Source organism: Augochlora pura, chromosome 9 (assembly GCF_028453695.1).
Source record: "Augochlora pura isolate Apur16 chromosome 9, APUR_v2.2.1, whole genome shotgun sequence".
In the NCBI taxonomy this organism is placed as follows: Eukaryota; Metazoa; Arthropoda; class Insecta; order Hymenoptera; family Halictidae; genus Augochlora; species Augochlora pura.
The window spans coordinates 5,623,679-5,649,655 of NC_135780.1; the positions used below are offsets into that span (position 1 = coordinate 5,623,679).

At 36.3% G+C, this 25,977-nt stretch overlaps 5 protein-coding genes across 11 annotated transcripts; 2 read left to right on the plus strand and 3 right to left on the minus strand.

Moving 5' to 3' along the window:
• Positions 1 to 62: 62 nt before the first annotated feature.
• On the plus strand, positions 63 to 16,212 carry LOC144474726 (uncharacterized). 7 transcript variants are annotated; one of them, XM_078189904.1, is made up of 5 exons: positions 63 to 178; positions 720 to 812; positions 976 to 1,193; positions 6,819 to 6,993; positions 7,373 to 7,498. In XM_078189904.1, exons 3-5 carry the CDS (start codon positions 1,171 to 1,173, stop codon positions 7,496 to 7,498), a joined length of 324 nt encoding a protein of 107 aa, XP_078046030.1. In that variant the 5' UTR covers positions 63 to 178; positions 720 to 812; positions 976 to 1,170. The 7 variants fall into 7 exon arrangements, 4 of the variants coding, with proteins under 4 accessions (XP_078046030.1, XP_078046031.1, XP_078046029.1 ...); XR_013494781.1 differs by lacking the exons at positions 6,819 to 6,993; positions 7,373 to 7,498 and adding an exon at positions 2,391 to 3,127; XR_013494780.1 differs by lacking the exons at positions 6,819 to 6,993; positions 7,373 to 7,498 and having other exon boundaries at positions 63 to 292; positions 976 to 3,127.
• On the minus strand, positions 9,291 to 15,410 carry Ppa (F-box and leucine rich repeat protein partner of paired). The gene has a single exon (XM_078189901.1). It carries the CDS (start codon positions 14,362 to 14,364, stop codon positions 12,874 to 12,876), a length of 1,491 nt encoding a protein of 496 aa, XP_078046027.1. The 5' UTR covers positions 14,365 to 15,410; the 3' UTR covers positions 9,291 to 12,873.
• Positions 16,213 to 17,343: 1,131 nt separating the features above from the next.
• On the minus strand, positions 17,344 to 20,331 carry Rab35 (RAS oncogene family member Rab35). Its single transcript, XM_078190600.1, has 3 exons — positions 19,756 to 20,331; positions 18,755 to 19,179; positions 17,344 to 18,541 (listed from the first exon to the last, which is right to left on the minus strand). The coding sequence occupies exons 1-3, from the start codon at positions 19,805 to 19,807 to the stop codon at positions 18,413 to 18,415; spliced, it is 606 nt and encodes a 201-aa protein (XP_078046726.1). The 5' UTR covers positions 19,808 to 20,331; the 3' UTR covers positions 17,344 to 18,412.
• A 436-nt stretch (positions 20,332 to 20,767) lies between these two features.
• Positions 20,768 to 22,835, plus strand: Secp43 (tRNA Selenocysteine associated protein). Its single transcript, XM_078190121.1, has 5 exons — positions 20,768 to 21,077; positions 21,185 to 21,382; positions 21,488 to 21,810; positions 21,899 to 22,098; positions 22,190 to 22,835. Exons 1-5 carry the CDS (start codon positions 21,036 to 21,038, stop codon positions 22,312 to 22,314), a joined length of 888 nt encoding a protein of 295 aa, XP_078046247.1. The 5' UTR covers positions 20,768 to 21,035; the 3' UTR covers positions 22,315 to 22,835.
• A 66-nt stretch (positions 22,836 to 22,901) lies between these two features.
• Bdp1 (transcription factor TFIIIB component B'' homolog Bdp1) lies at positions 22,902 to 25,855 on the minus strand. The gene is made up of 6 exons (XM_078190116.1): positions 25,417 to 25,855; positions 24,974 to 25,320; positions 24,435 to 24,891; positions 23,932 to 24,365; positions 23,756 to 23,863; positions 22,902 to 23,619 (listed from the first exon to the last, which is right to left on the minus strand). The coding sequence occupies exons 2-6, from the start codon at positions 25,302 to 25,304 to the stop codon at positions 22,919 to 22,921; spliced, it is 2,031 nt and encodes a 676-aa protein (XP_078046242.1). The 5' UTR covers positions 25,305 to 25,320; positions 25,417 to 25,855; the 3' UTR covers positions 22,902 to 22,918.
• Between the last annotated feature and the right edge of the window lie 122 nt (positions 25,856 to 25,977).

Sequence of the window (25,977 nt, forward strand, 5' to 3'; positions counted from 1 at the left end):
ACATCAGCCTTAAGTAACGGTAGTGGAGGGGGGTGGACATCTATTATGACTAATGGCATACGTCAGGTTCCTCCTTTTGAAATGAACAGTACTCCCGATTGATTGTTACAATTACGATGGAAAGCATAAGCGAACGTCTTTTGCGAATACTTTATCGTCAAATTATATTTAAGACAAGGTAATATCAATGTTTTATGTTGGTACTATAAGAAATATAGCATAGTGAACTAATTTAAGAAACTTTATTTCAACAGACAGTTGTTATTTATCTAAGAATTTCAGGTTATGTCAGGTAAGGTCTTTTGCAAATACTTTATCATTAAATTATATTTAAGATAAAGTATCGTCGTCCTGACTACGAGTCAGGTATCGTAGAATTTCAAGTAAAACAACGATCAGCGTCTACTTCGTTGAACAATTTGCTTTATTAAGATTTCTCATCGTATACAATTATTAATATAATAATTATTGCGTACTGAAATGAAGCTTTAATATTTTGTGAAACACTTGGTAGTTTTCACTTCGTAAGAAATATATTTAGATATAATACTATAAACGAAAACCAAATAGAAATTTCTCTTTTCTGTAATAAATTTAGGCAGTTGAAAACAATATGTAATTTTTGTACCGTGTAAAATTTCATCTACCCATTTTTTATCATAAATGCATAAGGATCTGCAGTTTAGAGTTAATTCTTTCAACTTGCTTGTATTTTAAAGAGTCGAATTAAAAGTCTACTTGACGTAACCTATGTAACCTGAAAGCTACCTGGGCTCATAGAGGGTTAACAAAAAGAGTGACACGGATACTTGGTAATAAACTTTCATACAGTACAACTTGAAATTAGTAAATTTAAAATTCTGTCTATTTTGTGAAGTCAAGAAAAAAGAAATGAGTTCCGAGCTCGTTAAAACGGCAAATACAATTCATAAAAATCATTCGGATAATTTATGTAAAGAGTCTACTGTCTTGCAGTCCGGGGGTGACTAACAGCCAGTGATAAAGGGTCAGCGAATGGATGCGAGGCGAGGGAGAGAAAGGAGAGGAGGAGGAGGGAGAGACAAGAAGGGAGAGCAAAGAAAGGAGTCTCGCAGGCCTAACGGAACACTTTCACCTGCCGCCCCTTAAAGGGTTTAAACATCCCGAAGAATCGAGGATCGTCCGTGGTGGATGAATTTATTTCCAGAAGACGGGTGAGAGAGGGAGAAAGAGAGATCGGTTATACCTGTTGTGCAATCGCGACAAAAGAGAGCCCGGCGGAATAACAGTTAACCGAAGAAATTCGTCGGCGCGATCGTTCGTTGTCGATTATTCGCGGAAACTGCGCGGCCGTCGTCGATGAACAATTTCAATGCACCGCCGGCAGTGCCCCTCGAGTATCGCAAACTCAATATTTATTTCTTTAATTTCACGATATCTGCTTGAACGGAAGAGCCAGTTGATACATTCCCTTTAATATATACAACATAAAAAGTTTCACGACGAATAAAGCGAGCAGGGGAGTGGGAGGAGAATGGATGCGAGAGCGAGCCAGCGTCGGCGCGAGCGAGCTAGCGAAACCGAGCTCGGGGGTGGAACGAAGAGAGAGACAGAGGAGAGAAGAGGAATAGCGGGTAGGGTGTGAGTTAGGGGCGCGAGCGACAGAGAGGGAACGAGTGGCTATAGGAGAGAGCGAGAAAGGGAAAAGCCATAGAGAGAAAGAGAGAAAGTAGTAACAGGCGGCGGGTGGCGGCCCGGGACGCCAGGGGAGGTTTATTGAACAGAGAGGGCGTACACTCGAAAAGATTTTGACCGAAATTTCCGGCTCCGTTATTCTTTTTCCCCTTGTGGGACCGTCCTCCGTCCCTCGAAGAAAAAATCATTCCGAAAAACGGATCCGCGCGTACGCGTACGGTTAAATATCGCGGGCCTCCGCCGACGAATCGGGGCCGAAATCGCTGGTTTTTCGTCGGGAACGACGGCAATAATTTATCGTTCGGCCGCGCGAAAGATAAAGTGAAATGCAAGCACGAGCGAAACGCGAGAGAAAGAAACGTACGAACGGCATAGCGCGAGAGCGTACGGGACGGAGAACCGGAGACGGAGAGAAAGAGAGACGAAGGGGCAGAGACGATGGTTCTAAGCTACAACGGCTTTTATACTGTCCACGCATCTCTTCGACCGTGCGACACTGGGAATTTACAGAGTCCACCGAAAAAAATCTTTTCTCTCTGGTTCGATAGAGCACGCCCGTATCGACATTACCAGAGAGAAGTTTCTTTTTTTCCGTGGCCGGCGAAATTCTCCGAAAATGGCGTAACGTTCGCCGATGGTCAATTCCATGCCGGTCGTCGGGCTCTCGTTTATTTTTGCATTTTAAGGCATTGAAGAAAAGAAAATGTTAAAAATAGGAAAAAGCGAGCGGCTCGTACACAGGGTGAGTCGAAGAGAGGGCGGCCCGACTCGGGGGAGGCACTGGGCAGAGGGAAAGATGCGCACAAAAACGCACTGACGAACGTACAATGAAGCAAAAAGGGATATCCTAACATGCGAAGGCGAAGTAAAAGTCTGTAGGCGCGGGAAAAAAGTTGCGCCGTAAGGTTCGGAATGGTAATTCAAACTGAATATACGGTAGTGATGGATATTCTTTAAAAATCAACTTATAATTCACCAATTATGGAAATGTTCGACGACGCTCGTTCGATATCGTGGAACGGTATAAACGATCGATGCGCGCGTATACGAATTGAAATTGAACGTTGTTTTAATTATTCGATTAAATAAAATGTACGAGTTCTAAGAGAATTTCAATAACCGTATAATTCTTTCGCAAACACTTCTTGCAAATCTTTTTAGTTTCTTTACTCGGAAAGTTCATCTTTTTCTTGTGTATCTTGAAAATCATATTTGAAAAATGAATGTATGTTTCAATTCTGATAATATTCCAGTTGTTCAAACTCGCCGTGAAAATGCTAAAGATTGCCATTAAGAAATAAGAAATTGCAAATGGTAATCGTACCTTAATATAAACGTCAACTTTTTGATGCTTTTATTGAAGTTTTTCTTTTTATTGTATAGAGTCGACAAGTGAGATAAAAAATGTCACGTTCGGTTACCAATGAGCAATAAACTTTATTTCTTTATAGAAGACCTTTCGTGCCTTTTGTTCGAACGCATTTTATTAAACGCATGTACGATCGTAACGGCGTACGTGATGAACGCAGGTAAAAGGAATCGGATGTCCGAAAGATATAGGCTGACCGGATGCGTCTCAGGTATATTGGTTCTTGCACGTTATACCGTCGACATTTTCATATTTGAGCGACGAACCCACATCGAACGTTTTAAAAATATGTTTTTAAACCTCCGCTGCCACACATTCTATGCGAAACGCGTTTGTTATATTGAATCACTCGGATTCAGTTCAGTTATATATATATATTTCACTTACAAATATTATTAAATTAATTATTCATTCGATTTCTTCGAATTATTTATTCCATAAATTATTAATTATGGATGTTATTCTATTCTTTAAAATTGGAATAAAATTCTAAGAAATTATATCAATTGAAAAATTCCTAATCGCAGTAACTGTGAAGAAAATGGTACGGCAAGGGGTTAAACAGAACAGGTTTACACGTGTATGTATATCCGTGTCTATTGAAGCCCTTATCTTTCAGCGTCGCGGTTCGCGCGAGAATTTGATTAAAACGACGGTACTTGTTGCGCGCCGCTTAAATCTTTGAAATCATTAGAAAAAAATCAAAATCCCCGCGCAGTTCGAAAAGACGCCGTAGCAAAAACAAACATAAAGCTCGCGAGGGTATTCAGGTAGTTTCCTACATTGAAGCGAATCCGCTTACTTGTTCGCCCTAGAGCACCCTGCTTTGTGATGAATGTCCGCTCTTCTCTTCCGCCCTCTCCCGGTCTCTCCGCCCTCTGCCATCCCTCAACATTCCCTCCCCGCGCGCTCTCCCCCCCGGCGCTGCACCTAGAGCTGGTTCACTCCTTGGCTCGTGCTTTTGTCTCGAAGAATGCGCACAATGCCTCTACCCGTGGTGCCCAGGCCCAGGCCCCCGAGTCTTTCCTTGATCCATCTTTTTTTCCTCTTTCGGCCGATCCGAGTTCCGTGACTCCGTGAAAAGGACTTAATCACATGCGGCACGAGGGATTTGTCCCTTCTCAGGTAGTCCTCGGATTTCTTTTCGTTCGTCTATCTAGCCCCTTTTGAAAAAAAAAAAGAAAAAACGAAATTCTAACAGGTTCGTTTAACCCTCCGCGACCCTGCCATACTTTTTTCACGGAAAATTCTACGGCGAACTCGAACACTCGATCGTTAGATATTTGTGACTATAATTAAACTGGTAATATAATGAAAACATATAATGAAACTGGTCCAAGTCATATATTTCTTGTTTCGATATATTTAATGAATTGCATTTGCATAAATTAAAATATATTTTTACATTATACGACCTTTTTATTTAGAATTTTATTAGTCTTGATCAATGGAAATTTATTGTGAATATGAAATTTTCCTGTGAATTTCGTACGAAAATGTTGTTCTTAAAGTTTCAATTGACTTAGACTTAAGAATGAAACTACAAGATTCCGTACAAAAGAAACTATAGAAAGGAATTCCTACCCTAATGTCGACAAAAACTGGAAAACTCTATCCGGGGTGCTTTTGAACTCTGGTGAAATTCAATCCAAAAGGAGACGCGCGATTCTAACGTCGCGCTACTATTGAGAATCTTTGTTAACAATCTGTACGCACTGTTATATGTGTGTGTCGCGTGTACAATTTTATTATTGATTCTACATTATTTGAAACGCGTCGCTCGGAGAAGTTTCGGGCCAAGAATCAAAGGACCAATTAAGATATTCATGCGGGTACTCGAAACTTTATTATACCTAGCACCGTAATATTATATTTGCCTGGATACTTCCACGATTATAACTGTTTTTTATTGCTTCGGATTCTTAAGCGGTCGTTTTCATTGACCGTCCCCTATCTTTGTGTCCACTCTTTCAAACTTTTCCACAATCTCCTTGTATTATAGCGACCAAAACTCTGACTACTTCGTAATGACATTTTTAATTAATAGACCTACTAATTCCAATTTGTCAACATTCGCTTTTTAGTAACACATTTTAAATACATCTTGCTCATTTATAACATCCATTGTAAGTGATTATTAATTAATCTAACAAAGTAAAGAAATATAATTATAATTTCTGTAATTATTGATAAAAATACTATATAGCAATATATTGATTTTTGATTTATTAAATAGTTGAAGGCGATTACTGAGACGAGGCGATTTTCGCAGATGTGTCGAGTGTGCTCAAATTATTTTAATTTTTATACAATACAAATATAACTTATTATATGCAATTATATAGAACACTTACCTTATCAACACTTACCATAGTTCACGACCCCCGAAACGCCTTCAAAAGTGTCCATACACGTATTCAGAGGGACACAAGAATAAATAAAATATTTTTTGAAAAACGTAACGTATTCTATATTTAACAAACATTTTTCTCATATTAGATATTTACAATTACATCGTACGTGTGTGTCTGTGTATTCGCTAACACATTCGTCGTTAAATATTTACAATAGGTAATTACAAAGTTTGTTTTTCCCCTTCGTTGACTCCGCAACAAAATTAGTATCGAACGGAACGCATGAACGATATTCGCCTAAGTAATATACACAATTTGTACGTAACGCGTTTAGTTTTTAAGAGCCTAGCCGGCGAAGATGCTTAAGTCTCTGTTAACTTTTTTAACACGCTCGAGTATGGTATGTGTACGTATATGCGTGTGTGGCCATATACTTAGCTAAAAAAAAGAATTTCTTTAACGGAGAAAAAGTTTTTGGTTCGGTTGCATGTTTGCCAGTCTTCTTGCTCGCGTGAAAGAAAATTCTGATCGCGCACGCGTGCACGGAGTGTCCTGTAAATAACACTAACAATGTCTAAACAACGGTACGTTTCCGCGCGTTCCATTCAGCCCCGTTTATTAATTATTGTATTTTACAGGACAATCCGCGTACGCGTATAGTTTTCGATATGCGTCGGTGACTTCTACGGAAAATTCTTAATCGAATATAAATGAAACAAAAGAACATGTCCCCGGTGCGTATACAAGTTTTACACACGTTTACACCATAAAACATTCGATGTTCTCTTTCCTTTCGCATGGCTACAATTTTACATTTTATTACGTATTTCGAGACGGTCGTACTTTGTTCACACATTTCGCGGGGACCGATGAAAATCATAACGAAAACGTAATTATTAGCGTGACGTTCTCGGAACGGAAACCCTAGGAAAACATTTACAATGGAAGTGCAGTCATTATAATTAGATTACTCGTGTCGTTGTAGTTTGTTCTTTTGATCGATGAGATGGGTCGATTTTTGATTTCGCTTGATTTTCATCGATAGATTCCGTGTATTGCTATTCATTCATAGAAATGCGCTTTCATTTTTATACAATACGAAAATTCATTAAATCCATTTATTGCAGCGTGTGCGTATTTCAAAATCAACTGACTTCGTTCATCGTATACTTGCTTAGTTTCTTTTATAGTCATCCCCATATTCGTAAAGACAAATGAACTGTATTTCCCTGATCTCTAAGAATATATATATATATTCAATTTATTACAATTAACCCGCTATTTTCCCCTTTTCGAAAAAAAGAAAGATATAACCGTAGATCGTCTTACATTTTTTTTTTCAATACTTTTTATTAATAATTTAATTACTGAAACACAGCATAATCCTTTCCAATGCACTGACTTTTCTTTTTTTCTTTCAGCTTAGACATTAATACAGATTATAAAAACAGTTGTAAAACTTCTGGACAAGGAAAACGGCTCTCTGAAATGTGGGAAAAGAGATTCTTAGATTCGGATAAGATACGCAAAGAAATCTCCGATGTGAGAGAGATGAAGAAGATGCGGAATAAAATAGGGAACAAAATGAATTTTAAGGTAATAATGGGGTTGTTAATAATCACGCTTGTAATCTTAGATTATTGTTTTTTAAAACACGAAACATAACAGAATTGATTCTGGAATATATTTCGAAAGGAGAAGAACATTGATCTTCCGATCGGGATACTAACATATTTTGTAGTACTTTAATAAATATATTAATAAATATATGAAACTACTACAAAATATGTTAGTATCTTGATCACAAGATTAATGTATTTATTATGTATTTATTAAAGTACCAACATATTCTGTTATTGCCGTTAAAAACGAAATTGATCCAACATAGACAATCGTCGCTTAAATTAAAAGATCTTTCGAATTCTACGGTACATCTAAAAATGGAGAAGACATTTGCAAAAATGATTGTTCGCAGATCATTTGCCGAGAATTCAAGAGTTTCAGTTTCCTATTTATATTACATATAAGGCATCAAAAGACATTACACCCTGAATTCTTCCATCTATTGGACAGATTGTCCAGTGCATTGCACAAGACCTGAAATACACGTAATTACGCAGACGTTCGTAAGAAGTAATAAATATCATTTATCCAATTGAAAATCGACAGCAAAATGTCAGAAGTCCGTTAACAAGCGAGACTAAAGAATTACAAAAATATAAACTCGAATTTATTTCTAGCGGCGAAGACGAATCAACTAAAACATTAAAATCATGCGAATGTTCTTATTTTTTAAACGCGTACTTTCATTGAATTATCTCGTATAATTTGATGAAAATAATACGTGCGTAATCGTGGTATACTCACCTTTGATTGGTACATGATTTTTTTTGTAGCGGAAGCAATGTTCGAATGGCGTGCGTCAAAATTTGGAAATAAGGAAAAGGAAAATCTTTGTTTTAAAAATGATTTTAAGAAAGTGCTTTTAGAAAAATAGTCATTTTTATTTACAAAATACTATCACAATCGCATGTGTGTGCACATATTCTTTTGATTTAAATTCTTGTCGTTCTTGCATTGTTGTTTTTTTTTTCTTTTTCAATGGACTCCATGAATGGTAATTGTAAAAAAAGAAGAAGCGAACTCATCGCTGCGAATAACCGAAATAATAAACAGAATAGGCCTTGTACAAGTTTATTACAAGAGAGATCGTTTTCTTTTTTTTAATATTAAACAAGTAAAAAATGTTTCGCAATCCAAGCTGGGATGAATTTTTACCGAGTACAGCGAGTACATTCGCGTTTTAAGAAAATAGACGGGTACCTCGATATCGTCGCCTTGCCGTCACATTACAGGAAAATGTGTGTCCCGATCGATATGGAGCATATCTACGCGAATAGAAGATTTTTAAAACAAAGTATGGCACAAGATAGAAGTCTCTCGTCGTTTCGTATGTTACACGTTCCCGTTTGGCGATAATGAAAATGATCTCCGACGATCTACACGCGCAGAGATACCTCTGATCTTTGCTATCAAAGTGGGCTAATGTCGTAAATAGCGTTTGAACTTAAGCGTAGAACCGTTCGTAGTGTGACTGCAAGATAATATACGGTACGTCCAAAATCTTATCATTTTTCGTTCAGCTATGCTGCCGACGACGCTGATGCAGTTGTACCGAATAATAGGTTACAAAAAAACCGGTGGTTCATATAAATATTTAAACGTGATAAAAATGGCGGCGTTCGTGTAAAGTCGACGCCTTCGCCAAATTCAGATAGAGAAACGTATTAAAACCCGAACGCATGTTTCTTGTTCGACGTTGCGGGCTTTTGCGTGACGGGAATGAAAAAACTCACGGTTGATCTGTACGAGTATAAAAAAGAATTGTATTAACAATATATTACAAACAGTTAACAAACATAGTTTACATCTCTCTCGCTGCATCAGCGTCCAACGAGAACAGCGGGTGGATATAAAAATTCTTAGAGCACGCGTGTCGAGTTTCTTCGGAATAACCGTAACATTATAGCTGCAGTAAAGAATGCAGTTAACGCAACTTCGAAATTTGAAACGAATAGGACATGCGCAACAATAATAAAAAAGAAAAGAGAGAAAAAGTTACTCAAATGAAAAGAGTGAAATACATACACAGCTCCGGTGTACGCTGTGTTATTCTTTAGATGCGAAACGGAACGGCGCCGTTGTGTGTGCTTGTAAAAAAAATGACTCCCAGAAACGGTAAAAAAATGTCTTTTATCTAAACAATATGTAATGAGAGCACCTTCGCGTAAAACGGAAACTCGTATCTTTTTACGAGACGTAATTAAAAAACTATACATAACAATTTTGAACCGAATTGCTCTCCTATCCTATTGCACTTTCGATCTCAATCAAAAACGATATTCCGTAGAATGGCTTCTAGTTGAGTAACAAAAATACGAGAAAAAAAGTCAAGAAGCAGCGAAGTACAAAACGCAACTTTCTTTCAACCGAACATATTTCCGTTTATCCGAAAAGAAAAACAAACAAATAACAAACCTCTCGGTTCGTAAAACGATATACTTAGACGATAAAAAAATGACGTAAAATCAATATCGTTTAAAAATATTATTGTCTTATCTTTTCTATTCCCAACTTGGGCTCGAACCGTCGTCGAACAACTGAATTTTTCCAGCCACAATGTTTAAGAGCAACAACGCCGCAGCAGCAGCACGTCATCGTCTCCAATTTTATCCTTGCTCTCGGCATTCTTTCTTTTTTTTTTTGGCAGGACAAGTTAAAATCGATACAAATAAACCGGGCATCGAGTTCAACGCTGTTCGGCTCATTATCTCGCTCTAATTTAAATCTATGTGCTTTTCTTCAACTCCTATTTTGTTTACAATATTGTTTCAATTCGCTATATATTCAATTGGGTTAACGTACTTTAACTAAACTTTTTGCTACACATCTCTCACGGCGCGTCTTTACCCCGTGTACTTCTCACTCGATTCTCTCTCACTTGCTGTCTCTATCCTTCTTTTATTTCCTGAATTGAAAATACACGTGACCTGACGATATATATATGTATATATATATAACTCGCATCAAAACACAAACAGAAAAATGTACAACCGAGTCCGCCTGCGTTGGATAATAAGAAATCGGTAACATTTCTTCGAACATCGTGTCAAAACATTACGCTTACTCGAGGAAAGGAAAAAATACGCAACGGTTTTTTTGGCGCGAAATACAGTAGTTACTCCAATAATGCGCAGGGCCCGGTCCGAGCATCACCGGGACGAATGTTCGTCGTGTAAAAGAATGTTTCGCCGCGGAATGGATCAGGGGGATACTGTGGAACTTATAGAAAGTGTTCTATGTGTATATCGATGCGCCGCAGAGCGAGCACTACGAGGAGTAAATACTGTAGCATGAAGTATAAAAGCGTGATGATAGGCAATCGAATTGCGACAAGACAAAAGAAAGAAATGAGACAGACGATCACAATGGCTCTTCTTCCGTACTCTTTGGTGTAACATACAAAATAATTGTACAAAATAAACGTAGCTGGTTCGATCGAATAATAAATTCAACAATATCGTTACAGAAGGCACGCGAATCGAAAAGTCTGAGACGGTGGCTCGCAAAAATTTCGAATCAGAACGGTAGCAATCGATTCGTTACGAGGAATAAAAGCAAAAAATAAGGTAACCTATAATCTAAAACTTAACAGCGAATCTCCTCGAAATTAAGTGTATGCGCGCGCGTAGACACAACATCTCGTACAGATATGTACATACGGGGGGTCAATAAACCGATTAAGCGGACGATTTTACTCGCAAAAATATAAGTCGAAGCGAGCGAAACAAATACCAATTGCACGCGGCATTGTTTAAACAAACAAAAACATCGAGTTCGCGTTCGCTTCGGGCTGGTTAGATTACTGTATGGTTTACTGTCACGACTGAAACTGAGCAACGTATTGTAAGTAACTGAAATATTTGGACCTGCAATTCGAAGGACAATCAACTATGAAAATGACTAGTCGTCGAACATTTAACAAAAAATTGATAATCGAGTTTCGAAACGCTTCTATGAAATATACTAGATTTCTTTGATTAGAGTTGCCAATGCTCAGGTTATGTCAGACTATCCTGACATAACCAACTATCCGTACTACTTAATAATAACAACGAAATTTCAGAAACTAATGTCTTTTCGAAGTGTAGTCGTCTTTTGCAGGTTCAAACTCTCACAGTTCACGTGATAACACGAATGTCTTTTCGTAGCAAGGATACACATCATACGCTCGTAGATCCATTCATACGTGTACGCTTCGTGTACACACGCACATACACACATATTATATGCCTGCGCGCGCACAGATTATTTTAAAAGTATGTCTGATGAGAAGAAAAAAAAAACTTGCATGCGTATGATTCGAAAATAATAAAACAATGCTTTGGCTAAATTGTCGCTTCGCTTAACAAAAAGACAAAGGTTTTTCGAACGGAGTCGCGCTGGTACAATGAAATACAATAATGCGATCCTGGTAAAAGAAACCTTAAATGAACCATTTTTTTTTCATAATATATTCGCACGTGTTCTCCTCTGAATCGCTTAGTGATTTTGTTCGGTAAAACGGCGAGTTTGTTTATTCTCCGTAATAGCGAACACAAATAAGACACCAGCGGGGATCGAAGACGAATATATTTGAAAAATCTGTGTTTTAGGTTTTCGATCCTGGAAAACATTTGTGTATTCGATCGTATGCGCGAACACGGTTTTCAAAATTCATTTACAATTACCAAATATTGGCAAATTGAATAAAGTCAAACAGGAACAAATTTTATAGGCAAATCAAATTCAAATAGTTGAACATTACGGTTTATCGCGAATTGTTTGGCAATTGTAAATGAGATTAAAATTTGTCCAGACTCGATCGGAACATATAGACGATCCACCCAATCATTGTATTATATATATATCCTATCATCTTTATTTTTAAATAAAATTAATTAAACTGTACACGGTACCCAGGGATCGGTTAGTCGTTAAAGGGTTGACTTGCCGATACCATGCCCGGTCTGACGATAAGATCAGTCTGTACCTCGTTCGTAGACGAAATATCGCTCTGTCAATCTAACGTTAAATATTACAGAAAAAATCTTACTACAAATAATTCGAAACAAATATATCCGATAACCAATTCTTCGTCGCGATGCAAGTATAACAACCAATTAACTACAATAACGAAAATTCGTAGAATATCTTTATGCACGTATTCATAAGTAAAAAATCGTTGTTACAAGACGGTTCGTCTAGATATATTCAACTAGAATCGAGTCCGGATTTTGGTGCATGTGTAGGAACCGTTTTAGAATATGAAAAACTGAACAAGAACGAGCATCTCTCGGTGAAATGTTTGCTATAGAATGGATGTTGGTGAAGAAAACGAAGAAGAAAAAAGGACGTCACAACTAGTGGCACGGTCGACGCGTACGACGTTACATCATTTTACCCTATATTACTCAGTAACAAGTGTATACGATGAGCGGAGGGGTTGAATAGTTTAGAGATGGATTTCTGCAAAAAGTCATTTTTCCCCCTAGAAAACTCTGACATTGAAGAATACAACACCTGAATCCGTTTTCTGAACTTGCAACGATCGAGCAAAGGAAACGACAAAAATCGGAATTACAGAATGTCTACTAGATCTCTCTCTCTCTCACACTCTCTCTCTCTCTCTCTCTCTCAGAGTCGCCGTGGTCGCGCGACCAAGACGACGGCGACCAGAAGTACGCGGAACAGGAACGTTATGCGATCGCGTCGCGAAGAAAATTGGAGCGAAAAAGGTGTTCCTTGGCCGAGGATCTTTGCAAAAAGGTGTCAAAAGTGACGGTTAGGAAAAAATCGGATACACCATCGGAGCGAAAGAGCTAGGGGACACCTTGCCCGTTCACAAAGGACGCGAATACTGCTTAGAAAAAGCCATCACCGCACGTGCCATAGACCAAGATTCAACGTACTCAGCTGAGGCAGTTTCATAATTCTTTCGAGTCCGTTGGTACTTATCCTGGTGCATCCGTAAAGGTCGATGCATTTCAGGTGTTTCATGCTCTCCGCGATCGTGTAGAGCCCTTTGTCCGTTAGCCTGCTACACTGGCCGATGTTCAGCGTCTCCAAGTCGTGCAACGTCTGCGCGATCTTGCAGATCCCCTCGTCGCTGATTTGGCAGGCGGACAACGAGAGGGACTTCAAGTTGAAAAGTCCCTGGGAGATGTGAACGAGCGCCTGGTCGCTGATCTTGTCGCAGAAGGACACGTCCAACGATGACACACGGCTGCCGCCTTCCGCGAGATAGGCCATCCCGACGTCCGAAATGTTGTCGCAGGACCGTAGATTCAGCTCCCTCAGACTGGACATCTTTGCGAGGTGTTTGACACCCGAGTCGCCTATACAGACGCAGAACGAAAGATTGATATACTTCAGTGTGGTCAGGCCAGTGGATATGTGTCGGAGCGCCTCGTCGGTGACCCGCTGACAATCTTGAAGACTGAGATGTTCCAGGGCGAAGTTACCGCCGGCTGGGTTGAAGTCCACGATGCCGGCCAACTGTTCCATTAAAAAATTCGCCCCGGGTGTCTGGGGAAGTATACCGGCCAGATAAGCGATACCGTCGTTACACACTTGCCAACAACTTCGTAGATCCAGTCTCTTTAGTTTCTTTAGGTACCACGATATGCACAATAGTCCATCGTTGGTAATGTTCCTGCAACCGCCGAGCTCCAAATGCTCGAGGTTCTGCAGGTACTTTGCTATCCAAGTCAGCGAAATGTCCGACACTTGTTTGCACAGGGACAAATTCAATTCTGTCAGGGTGGTGTACTCTTGGGAGAAGGCTTTCATCAGGGCTAAGTCGTTGATGTTGTAACAGCCGGAGAGGTTCAGGGACTCCAAGTTCGGCACGCCTTTCAAAACATCGCCCAGGCCTCTTCTCAACGACAATACTTGGACCCTTTTCACCCCCCTTTTCACCAGACTGGCGAACAACGCCGGTGCCTGTTTCCTTAAATGCAACTTCGCCTCGACACCGCGCCAGACGGACCTGTGATACGCCGCGTCCCTCCACGCGACGCACACTTGTGCCGCGCGTCCTTTGTCCCTAACCTCCAGATAACTGAAAATCAACGCCAGAATTTCGGGATAGAGGCACGAGATGTGGGTACTGGCCGCGATGCTTTCGCGATTCGCCTGAGACTGTTGTCTCGAGAGGCCTTGCGCGTACGCTGGCAAGCTTGGCGTGCCGCTGGTATAATGCGCCGCGTTACTCGTGTTGTAAAGAATCGCCTGGCTCTGCGATGTCGGGATCGCCAGGTGCGGCTGATGTAATTGATAATAGTGTCCCGAACGATGAAGCAACGTCGTGCCTCGGTTCGCCGTTAACGCCGGAAGTTCCGTCATCAACAGATGACTTTCCTCCATATTGTCCAGTGTATGTGTACATAGACGCGGAATCACACATATACACGGGGGTCTTACACTTGTCCGACTTTGGGACGAATTCCCCTTTCCGTTTCTGTTCGTCTCTCTCTCTCTCTTCCTCCCCCCCTTTCTTCTTTATTCTTGCCTGGTAGGTTTTTTCTTCCGTCTCTTTCTTTCCGCTTTCCTCCTTATTCGATAATCTCGAATAGTACGCAATACATTCTCCAACCGAACAAACGCTTCCGTGGATATATTAATTCGAAGTTGACGCGCATCAGTCAGCTCACTGTTGCTTCGATCATGTCGATGCATCGATGAAAACGGCTTTGTGTCTTCGAAGAATGTAATATATCTTGGATATTAGAGAAAGAAGGACAGAAATAGAAAAAGGAGGAGCGTGTATCGGTCGTTTTACAGTTCATGCAAACATCGCGTCGCACATGGAACACCAACAGCGTATTTTTTTTTCTTTTTAATTCGTGTTTCCCTTCTTTTACACGTTTTTCGTTCTGTCTTTGTTCCTTTCTGGGTTTCCTTGTTCGCTCGCTCGCCCGTCGACTCGCTTCCTCGCCGTCTCCCCACCCTCCGCCTTCCTCGCGCCCCCTTCTCTTCGTCGTCTCTTTCTATATACGTACAGATATGTGTATATATTCATTTACGGTACATAGACACGCGCGCGCGCGCGCGCGCGTCTTCCTCTGTGTGCACAAGTACTTTTTTCCTTCTCTTTCTCTGCTTGTTACCGCCCCACCTCGTCCGCTCACTATACCGATCTTTCTCTCGCCCACCACGGTCAGTTTCTTCTACACTATCCCGATCGTTGCCACACTGTACACCTCTTTTTAGACACGCACACCGACGTTACGATTCCCTTCGTTTAACGTATCAACCGAAAATTCCAACAAATTTTTCCTTACCGACGAACGAATCGAGTCTTTCCCATTTGGTTTCTACGGTTCTTATACTTGAACGGCGTGAAACGTGTCGTAGAAGCACTCGCGCGACCAGCTTCAAACCGACATGTCCGGAAAACATGAACCGGTGCGCTGCCAGCCGCGAACTGTTGTTCCAGTTGCCCAAACTCAGATGTCGTGTCGTCGTTCTGTAATACAGGCGGAGCGTACTCGCTCCCAGAACGTCGCTCATTGGCTGTCCGCGCGCGACCACGTGTCACGTGACTATGCCGGCGAATATCGATTCGGGTTGCGCTGCGGCGGCATTTTTAAGTTTTCGTCGAGAAGAGGGGGTATGGGATTCGCGTACTGTGAACCACGTTGCGTCCACCACCGTTCCTTCGAGCAGTATCTCCTTTTCCAAATTTCCTTTTGTTCCTTTAGTTCCCATTTTTTTGTTCCACTTTTTCTAATCTATTTCTATTCCAGATTATCCTGATGCGATGTTAGATTTTTTTTAAAGAAAACATTGCTGCCGAAGGACGCCTCTGTTTTTTCTTAAAAATAAATAATATGTGTACTGTACCTAACGTAAAGTATGTCCTAAATTGAGATCTCTTCGAAAATATTCGCTGAAATTTTGTATTACTTAAGAAGAATGCAAAACAAATGTTTATGCATATTTTTACTTTAGCTTACGATACGAGTTGCGTGTCACATTTAACAAAACCAGATCGTATGAGTGTAAAAATAGAATAGATTACACACTAAATTCTTGAATAATTATGTTCTTGTATGGATGGCCAAGGATGTGATTGAACGTATAATTTTAAGATTGATTGCAATGATTTTTGCATTCTTCGATGTTTAGTTCACTTTGAGAATTTTATGACGACTTCATGATGTTTGATATACTTTAGAATTCGTTGTACAATAATTTCAATAAGATTAAAATGATGAGTAAATAAATAGAACGTCTAAATTTATTTTACTGTATATTTACGAAATAATTAGAAAAAGTTGTTACTGATTTCTATACAAATTTAGTTTGTGTCAAATTTTGAAAGAAAAAATAAATTATTCAGTTTAGAATTCGTAAGTTTATCGAAGATAGAATAGGGAAGTGATATAACAAGCGATTAAAAATGACGTGTACGCGTAAACTGCTATTTGTTTATTTATTTATAGTTTCAAGTATATAATAGTTCATATTACAATGTATAACTGTATAACAGTAAACAATACCGAATATAATTGATTAGAATACTTGTGATATGCCACTAAAACTGGCAAGTAGAATATTTACAAGTTATAGGATGCCGCTTCCATTGCCTTGTTAAAAAGATATGTTGTACAGATCAAAAAATTGCAACAACATCAATTCTGTTAATTCGTAGGGTATTATTCGTGACGGTATTACAGCGGCAGCTGGGTAGATATCCTAACTATTATCACAGATGGAAAGAAGACATTTATCATATTACTATAGCATATATAGAGTGTAACACCATAATATGCAGCATATAGTTTAGGAATGAGGTCAATATTTAAAAAAAAAGAGAATAATATAATTATCGTTTTAACATACCTAATGTCTAACGACATACCAAATAATATATAAGATAAATTCCTTTAAAAAGTTGGTGACCGTTTAAAAGATTTTTTACTGGCATATAAATGCATGTCACACCATGTACCCCTTACGAAGGTATGTACATAGAAGTTGGTCAAATCAACACTGATTCGCATACATTTTTACAAATGTATTTTATTGTTTCTCGATTTTCAAGTATATTATTTAAAGCACACCCATCTATCATGTTACACACTTTATAGCATTCCAACTCCGTTGTATTTACTACCATCTTCAACAAATTATTGCATACTTACATGTTTATCTTCCCTGCTTTAATATAGATTTTAACTTTATGCTTAACAAAGAACAATTTTACCAATGATCCTCGTGTTGGTGTTACAATTATGCAAAACGAAAATGCAAACAAATGTGAAAGGCCTATTAAATCATTCCTTACTTTAATCGTGTATAATTTAAATTATAATACTATGATAGTATAAATCACTCGCATAATATTTCTAAAGACTAAAATTTACATATACGTGTATTTATAGTTCCCAGTATTGTACCATTAGTGTTTAACGAACTTCGTAAAAATATTCTTAAATTAAACATAGCTTTTTTTGTTAATAATATACTTAACCAACGAATTAAAAGTTCACTTGTGATTAAAAAAGAACCATTTGTTGTTTTGAAACAAAATCTTTAATTTCTAAATACTGTGATGTAATTTCATCCTGTGCCACATAAAAAGCTTGCCTCTGTTATACCGTAAATACTTTCTACTGTTTATTTCAATCAATTTGTTTAGAGTGCATTAAAAAAGCGTCATTAAATCGCAGGAACCTTACACAATAAAATATGCTAAATTATCTGGTAATAATATTGATCGCCTCTTTATGGATAAACACTAAGTATTATGTATTTAACGCTATTGGGCTCTTATTATGGTAACTCATTAAAAAAATTTGTCCGTAATTACACAATCTCATATAACTATATATACATACATATATATATATGTATATATGCAAAAAAAACATACATGTATACACATATGCATATGTATATAATATAATATCAGTTATATATATTTATACATGTACATATATAAAAAATTTTAATAAAGCTCAGTACAATTGAATATTACTTTATCTTCCACTTTGTATAAATTATGGTATGCAAAGCACAAATAAAAAGCAATTACATTGTGTTGTTTCTTTTTTTTTTTCTTGTACTGATTCTTTCGTAAGTTATATAATACAAATAGGTCTTTATATTTCTTTTCTGTGTTAAGAGCATGCAACAATAGAAAGTATGTTGCATATAAAATTGTTCTCGCTTAATGAACACTACACATTCATAATATTTGCATCCTATATATATATATTGAATGTTACTAGCATCAAAGTATAATTCTATAAGAATACAATCTTCGATGTTGTAATTTAAATACAAAACTTAATAGTTTTATAAAACATTGGTGTATTACTTTTATATGTAAATTTTGTTGCTGTAATTTACTTCTGTCATCATTTGAAATGATATCGACGACAGATCTTAAGCTTATACAGTGCTGTTAACAACATTTCTTTTTATGTTGTTTTGTGCTTTTTCTCAGGTTTACTGTTTCACTGGTTTGTATAGCTTGTCGTTCCTTCCTTTCTTTTTTGGTCCTAAGCACCTGCCGTGTTATTGCCATAAACATCTAAATACAAGAAATTAGTGTAAGCTGATATTAATTCATTTATACTAAAGGATCATTACAATAAAAATTTTATGACACGCTGCAATCATTTGTTCCATATACACAAGAATTGATACTTGGTAAAACAGCTGTTGCTTTATAACTCTTCATGTATATTGTCAAACATGTATTGAAACGTTTTCTAACACACAAATTATAGAACTGTTTACTTACTTCTTGAACATTAATATTGTCTTTAGCAGAAGTTTCAAACAATTGTATTCCCATTTGATTAGCGAATCTTTGCGCATCTTCTGTTAATACCACTTTTTCATTCGGTGAATCATTCTTATTCCCTACAAGTACCCTGTTAACCACATCACAATTTTGTTCGATTTCGTGTAACCATCTTTTAACGTTAGCAAAGGAATCACCACTAGTCACATCATACACAACAATAACACCATGCGTTCCTCTATAGTAAGTAGAAGTTATTGTCCTAAAACGTTCTTGTCCAGCTGTGTCCCAAATTTGGAGCTTTACCCTCTCACCATCTATCTCCACAGTTTGTATTTTAAAGTCCACTCCTATTGTAGTTATATAACTGCCATTAAAAGTATTGTCAGCGAATCTTAATAGCAACGAACTTTTGCCTACACCTTAAACAAAAATTAATGAAGAAAATATGATTAAGTAGGAATAATTAGAAAATAAAATCGCAAGGTAAAACATCTATTTTTGCGTAATAAGATACAGTAATTATGCGCTTAAATAATTAGATATACTACTGTATCACCACTTGTTAAGTTTTCAGAACATTTTTCAACTAGAACATGAGATACCCTACAGCCAAATAATAAAAATGTCTCAAATAAATAATTAATTAATAACATACCTACGTAATAACAAATATTATATAACTAATTTAGAAAATGTCAACATAGAAATAACAATAACAAATATAAGTAAAATTGCGAATGTGCTTGCACTTCTGTTTGTGTACCTAATTAAAAATAAAAGTTCGCGGTATCTTGTTTGATATAGAACTAATATTTTCTGAAGTCTAATGTTTTTTAATATTCCATGGAATATAATTTTCTATAAACTTACTAATTGTGATAAATAAATGATTACAAATTCTTAGTCTAACTATAAGTTTCCTAAACGCTTTGTTCTTCGTAAGTATATTATCACGTTTCGACATATTTCACATAAACACAAATTTGTGCACTTACCACTGTCTCCTATTATTAGAAGCTTAAATAAATGATCATATTCCCGGGCCATTTTGACATGTATGACGTGCAAGTTTATCAAAGATTCGCTCTCAAAAAACAGTTCTGAATATGGACGATACGTTCACTGTACAGTAAATTATTTCGGTAGTACATACATGGACAGATTCAGAAAACGAAATATCTGAGTTTGTGCAAATTGCGACAAGGCTCGCGGCTTGCCCGAAGTAAAGAACTCTAGTATCAAATCAGCGCCATGTTTATTTGCTGCGATATCAAAATTCATTATCACTACAAAGAGAAAAATCCATTAAAGATGACGCCTACACTATATCAACTCATAACAATCAACGCGTTTCATTTATTTTAAAGGCTGCATTTTTATGTATGGGATGCCTGCTAAATAAAAATGGCAATTATTTGGAAAGAAAAGCATATTTAAGAAAATGATCATTTTCAAATAAATCGTTCCAAAATGTTGAAATGTTAAATTTCTTTATCGTACAAGCTAAAGTGTTAAATTGCTCTAAAATTATTTTATATTATTTAATAAAATATGTCTTATCAATATTGATGACAATGCAAGTAGGTATATTCACGAAATATTGTTACAAAAATATTCTTCACTTTCATATGTTCGATAGATAATACATGTTACATATTACATACATGTACAAATGATGAAGCATAAATTTTATTTATTTCTGATTGGTTGGCTATAATAATGGCGAATATGTTACCAATTAGAAATCGGAACAAGACTAAAATACATTTCACAGGTGCTCAGTATTTAGAATGATAAATGTATTACAGTGGTATCGAAATTTCTACGTGTTCTTTGGCCGCGGCGCGTTCCACTGACAAAGGTAGGAGTAAAAATTGCTTTGATCTGATTGGCTAATGACTCAAGGCTAAAACAGGATTCACTGCGGATTGGATGTGCAGTAAAATGGTGAGAATTTGCGCGCCATCATAGGGAGTAAGAAAAGGGAACTGGAGTAGATTCCATTACTGTATGTATAGTATGTGTACATAGTGTACAAATTGTAGTTCTAACCTCTTCAAAGGTTTTTCAAAATGTTGTGTATTTGTCGTTTTTTAAACAATTTTCTCTGTTAAATTTCTGCTGTATGTACATTGACCCTGTTAAAAAGAGAAAAATAGATAATTCGAAATAAACGTCGTCACTTTGATAATCCAGACTTTGAGTAGTTGCTCTACATTTCGTAATAGAGTTCTAAGTGTTTTGTTACTAATCTCAAGTAAGCATAAACAAGAAAATGTCAGGACCAATGGTATTATGCCAATTATGGATGGGTGGAGTAAGTAAAAGATATCTTACTTTTTAAAGAATATACTTATTTTAAACCTAAATTTTAAAGTTACACTGTAATATTTTTGTTATATCTTTTGTATGTAATTGTTCTAGTTAGAACCATACATGACTGAAAGTTTTATAATGAATGCTTTTCATAAAATGGGAGAGCAACCACAAACTGTTAAAGTAATGAGAAATCGCTACACTGGTGAGCCAGCAGGATATTGTTTTGTACATTTTCCAACTGATGAAATGGCACTTGATGCAATGCATAAATTGAATGGCAAAGTAATCCCTGGTTCGAATCCTGTAAGACTCATATATTTATTATATATACATTAATTATAGTATTATTTTGATATAAATTTTTTCTTATATCCAGTTTCTTAATTTCACATTCATCTTATATTTTAGCCTGTTAGATTTCGATTAAATCATGCTAGTACAACAGGAAAACCAGCAGCAGAAAGAGAGTTCAGTATTTGGGTCGGAGATTTATCAACGGACGTGGACGACTATTCTTTGTACAGAGCATTTGCAGCAAAATATAATTCAATAAGAACTGCAAAAGTAATTTTGGATAGTTCTGGTTTCAGTAAAGGATATGGTTTCGTCAGATTTGCTAATGAAGAAGAACAAAAGAATAGTTTAGTTACCATGAATGGATATAGAGGACTGGGAACAAAATCACTAAAGATTTGTAATGCTGTCCCTAGGCCTTGGAATAAAATATCAGGGTATACACTATATCTGCTTATTTGTATTTCAACAATATAAATAACTGCATTGTATTTGAAACTTTAAACTTAATTTCATTTTCGTCAGATCTACTCCACCGCAGTCGTCATCTGATTATCCAGCATCAAATATGAATTCAGATGCTTATAATTACTATGATACATCGTCGTATTGGAACAGCTACAGTGCATGGCAACAAGGTTACTATGAAAGTGAACCTACATCAGAGGGATATAACAGTTATATATCAGATCAAAAACCCGAAGAGGATGAGTTAGAATTAATTGGTAAGAACATTTTATCGTATTTTGCAATAATTATACAATTGCATTGTACTATTCAACATATTCTTAAAATGTTTAAAATTATCATTTCCAGAACATTCCGTTCCTGTAGATATTGATAAACTTAATAGAGAAATAATAGAACAGGATTATAATCTGTGGGATGCATTGGAAAGCTCAAAGTGGATACCATGTGACACATTAGAATTATGTTATTAATGTATCATATTCAAATTCCATATTTATGCATTGCTTTATTCACCACTTTTTCATTCATGTACAAAAGTCATATATAAAAAACACATTTTTACATAAAAAATCATTTCAAAATAAAATTTTAAAAGTTTCTATACCTGCTATATATCTTAAGTAAATGTACATATTTGATAACAAAAAATTATATTTGTTCACACATAAAACAACATGATAATTTAATATTCGTTTCATGAAAATAACCAAGTATATACAAGAATGTATAATGATTATATGAGCAAAACTTTAACAATGTATAAACTTACAGTAAGTAATGAGTTGTTAATTGTAATATTTATCTAACGATACCTCAGTATAATTACCTAAAAAGATCTATTGTATGATGAGCTTTAGTTTATATCATTTCATACAAAATTTATTTTCTGAATTGTTTCTTCGTTAACTTTACATGCAACATCATTACGTTGCATTATTGTAATATTGCGCATCGATAGCGAAGTGACAATAATAATAATTATGACTATGAATGAAGTATGCGATAATGTATTAATTTATAAACATGATTTGTATGTTTTAATATCATATACCCTGGAAAATGGTTTATATTCGATTATTCGTATTCTTCTTTGACTGGAATTGATTCGGCATTTGATAATCTAGTGGTTACCGTTGCTAAAAGTTCTGGTGGTAAATTTGTTGGTGTAACGATTGGCTCCTCAATATTTTCTGAAGAGTTAACATTGGAACTAATCATGTAAACTTGTAGAACACTTTTTCCAGGCTCACCTGGAGAATTTTTTGACAAGATAAGCAAGGATCCCGGTTCTACATTGTCAATATTTGGTATGGCTGTTTTAACAGAATTTGCATAATTAATTTCCGGATTATTATTAGCATTTTCGAACTCTACATTATCCACATCTTTTGTAGTATTTTTTGGCGATGTTGTACATTCCTGATCGCTTGAGTCACAATTCGATCTTTCATTATCAAGTGTATTTATGTCTGGTCCTTGCAGTTTTTTTACTTTTGGTAGTCTTCCGGATCTAGTTGGTCGCACATGATAAATTTCTGTATCACTATCAATACCTGAGCATACACTTAAGGATTCTTCAATATCTTCCGTTTCTGTTGACGGTACTTCTGATGTTTTTTTCTCATCTTTACCTTTTCTGCGTTTCTTTTTATGTGTTTTTTTAAGAGATTGTTCGTCTTCATTACTTTCTAGACTTTCGTTTTGAACCTTTGGATCTGAATCTTCGTCTTCATCCGATATTTCATCCATTTCTCCAATACTAGTTGCCACAATTCCTGAAAATATAAATTCCAATTTTGAAAATAGTTTGTATATTATGTCGGGGATGATTTCAAATTGATCCTCTCAGAACCATTTAAAATTTCTAGGCTGAATTAAATCATAAATATTACAAAATCCGTATTGACTTACTGCATCTTCGTTTTGTATCTGTCCTTTTAAAACTCTTCGCTAGTTTTCGCTTGCGAAAACTCTTGTTTTCCCTAACGAAAACCTCTTTTTCTGATTTTTCCATCAATGCTGTGAACGTAGATTAAAATTATAGCTTAGACTAGACATATATAGAGTTACAAAATTATAAAACTTACCGAATGATTTTTCTAATAATTCAGTATCGAATTCTTGGTGATATTTGAGCGCTTTCTCTATCAAATTTCTATTTATTTTTTCTTCTTTTTTAAATTTAACTTTAATTTCCTGGCGTGTTCGCTTTGGAAAAAGAGTTTGCATCAACAGGAAATCAGTACCAACTGTATTTAATGCTTTATAAAATTTTAGAGTTTCCCATTTCGGCCATTCTTTACTTTTATGACGTTTCTTATAAAATCCACCTCCGGTATCATCATCAATGATAGCTTCTTTAGCTAACATTTCACGATTCTTTTTTGCATTTGTTTGCTCTATAACAAGACTTTGTTCATCTATTATTAGTTGGCCATCTGGTCCTACTTTTACTTGTGGTACAGGCATTGCAGATAATGGGTCGTCCACGTTGTCTTCCTCTTCTTGTAGCTCGTCAAGTCTACAAAATTTAGCAACTATATAATATTTTTTATGTTACCTAGAGTATTATATTTAATAAGATACTTACTGGCATATTGAAAGTTTTCTTGCCACTGTTTCAGAGTCTTTAGATTTTTTCATAGGATTTGTAACCGGATTGTAATGTATTAGATCATACATAGTAAGTTTGCTTCTATCTGGTATCTTGTTCTCGTGTTTCAAATTAAATTCTCTTCTAGCATCGGCTAATTTTTTTGCAGATTCAGATACTAGCGCCCGTCTTTTTTGACCCATTTTTGATTTTGTTAAACTAGTCGTTTTAATACTATTAACAACTGTGTCCATAGTAGCATCTGCTGCATTAACTAAATCATTCTTTGCATGATTGCCAGTCGTAGGATTTGTTCTTCTGCAGTCATCTTCAGATTCGCTTGCACTAGCTCCACTTCCTTGTATACTATTCCTTCTTATTCTGGCGCCACTATCTAATTTAGGTACTGGCCTCATGAAACTTAATCTGCTTTGTGATAATTTTGTAGGGGAACCTAGGCAATACAAATTACCAATAACTATTGTCTTGTTACTTTAAAGAAACTTGTTGTTTATCATACCGTTTATCTAACTTACCCAGTTCTTGCGTATTTGTGTTTTCCAAAGGTTGTGGAATTCCTTTTCCCAATTCATCAAAATTTCGTTTAGTCTCACTTTTAATCGAGACACTTTCATGAATTGTTTCAATTTTTATTTGCTCTGTTTCTATTGGAACATCTTCCACTTGTATTTCTTGGACATTGTCCTCTGGAAATTGCTGTTTTAATATCGAAGGCGTATCATTAACTTCGTTATTAAGTCTTTCAATGGAATCAGTTGCAGATGCGGGTTCCGTCTTAACATTTTCTTGTGTTGTTTTCCGTCTTGTTGGAACAGTAACTGTAGCCTTTATTCGCGCCCGCTTCATTTTGTCAAAAATATGACTAAACAAAACCAACAAATATTTAAAATACATTTATCGAGATTATAGTACTTCTTAACCTTAATCTACATATAAAGTTTCACGATTATTTACTTACCAGTAATAATTTCCAATACGTATAATAGAAAAATCAATACAATAGATATTTATGAGCTAATAAGACATTTCTTTGCGGTTACTCTTTCTTTACTATTTATAGTAAAAAAAATGTTCGATTGCTATCGCCATTATTCTCATATTAATCGATTATTAAGTGGTTTAATATTTTCTCTATTTATGTGAAGCATTATTTATACTTAAGTGTATTTATACATGTATAAAATGAAATGATAATACTGATAGATCATGTATGTAAGTGGGAAACAGATATCCACTTTGCTCACGTTAGGTCAATATGTTTCAATTGTCGCACACGATTTTGTGGCCCTCTACTGTCTATGTTCTCGGCGAGAACCTCTCGCCGATTCTGGCCCTCTACATCCCCTCAACTTCGAAAATGGTTTGAATTACATATGTACGTACAGATTCACGTACGATTGAAATCTGATTCACATTACGAGAAATGACATATTCTAACCATGAACAATATATAGAATAATTAAGAAAGAAATATGATTTTATTTTCCCCAAGTTTCTTCAATTTCTTTCCAATGTTATC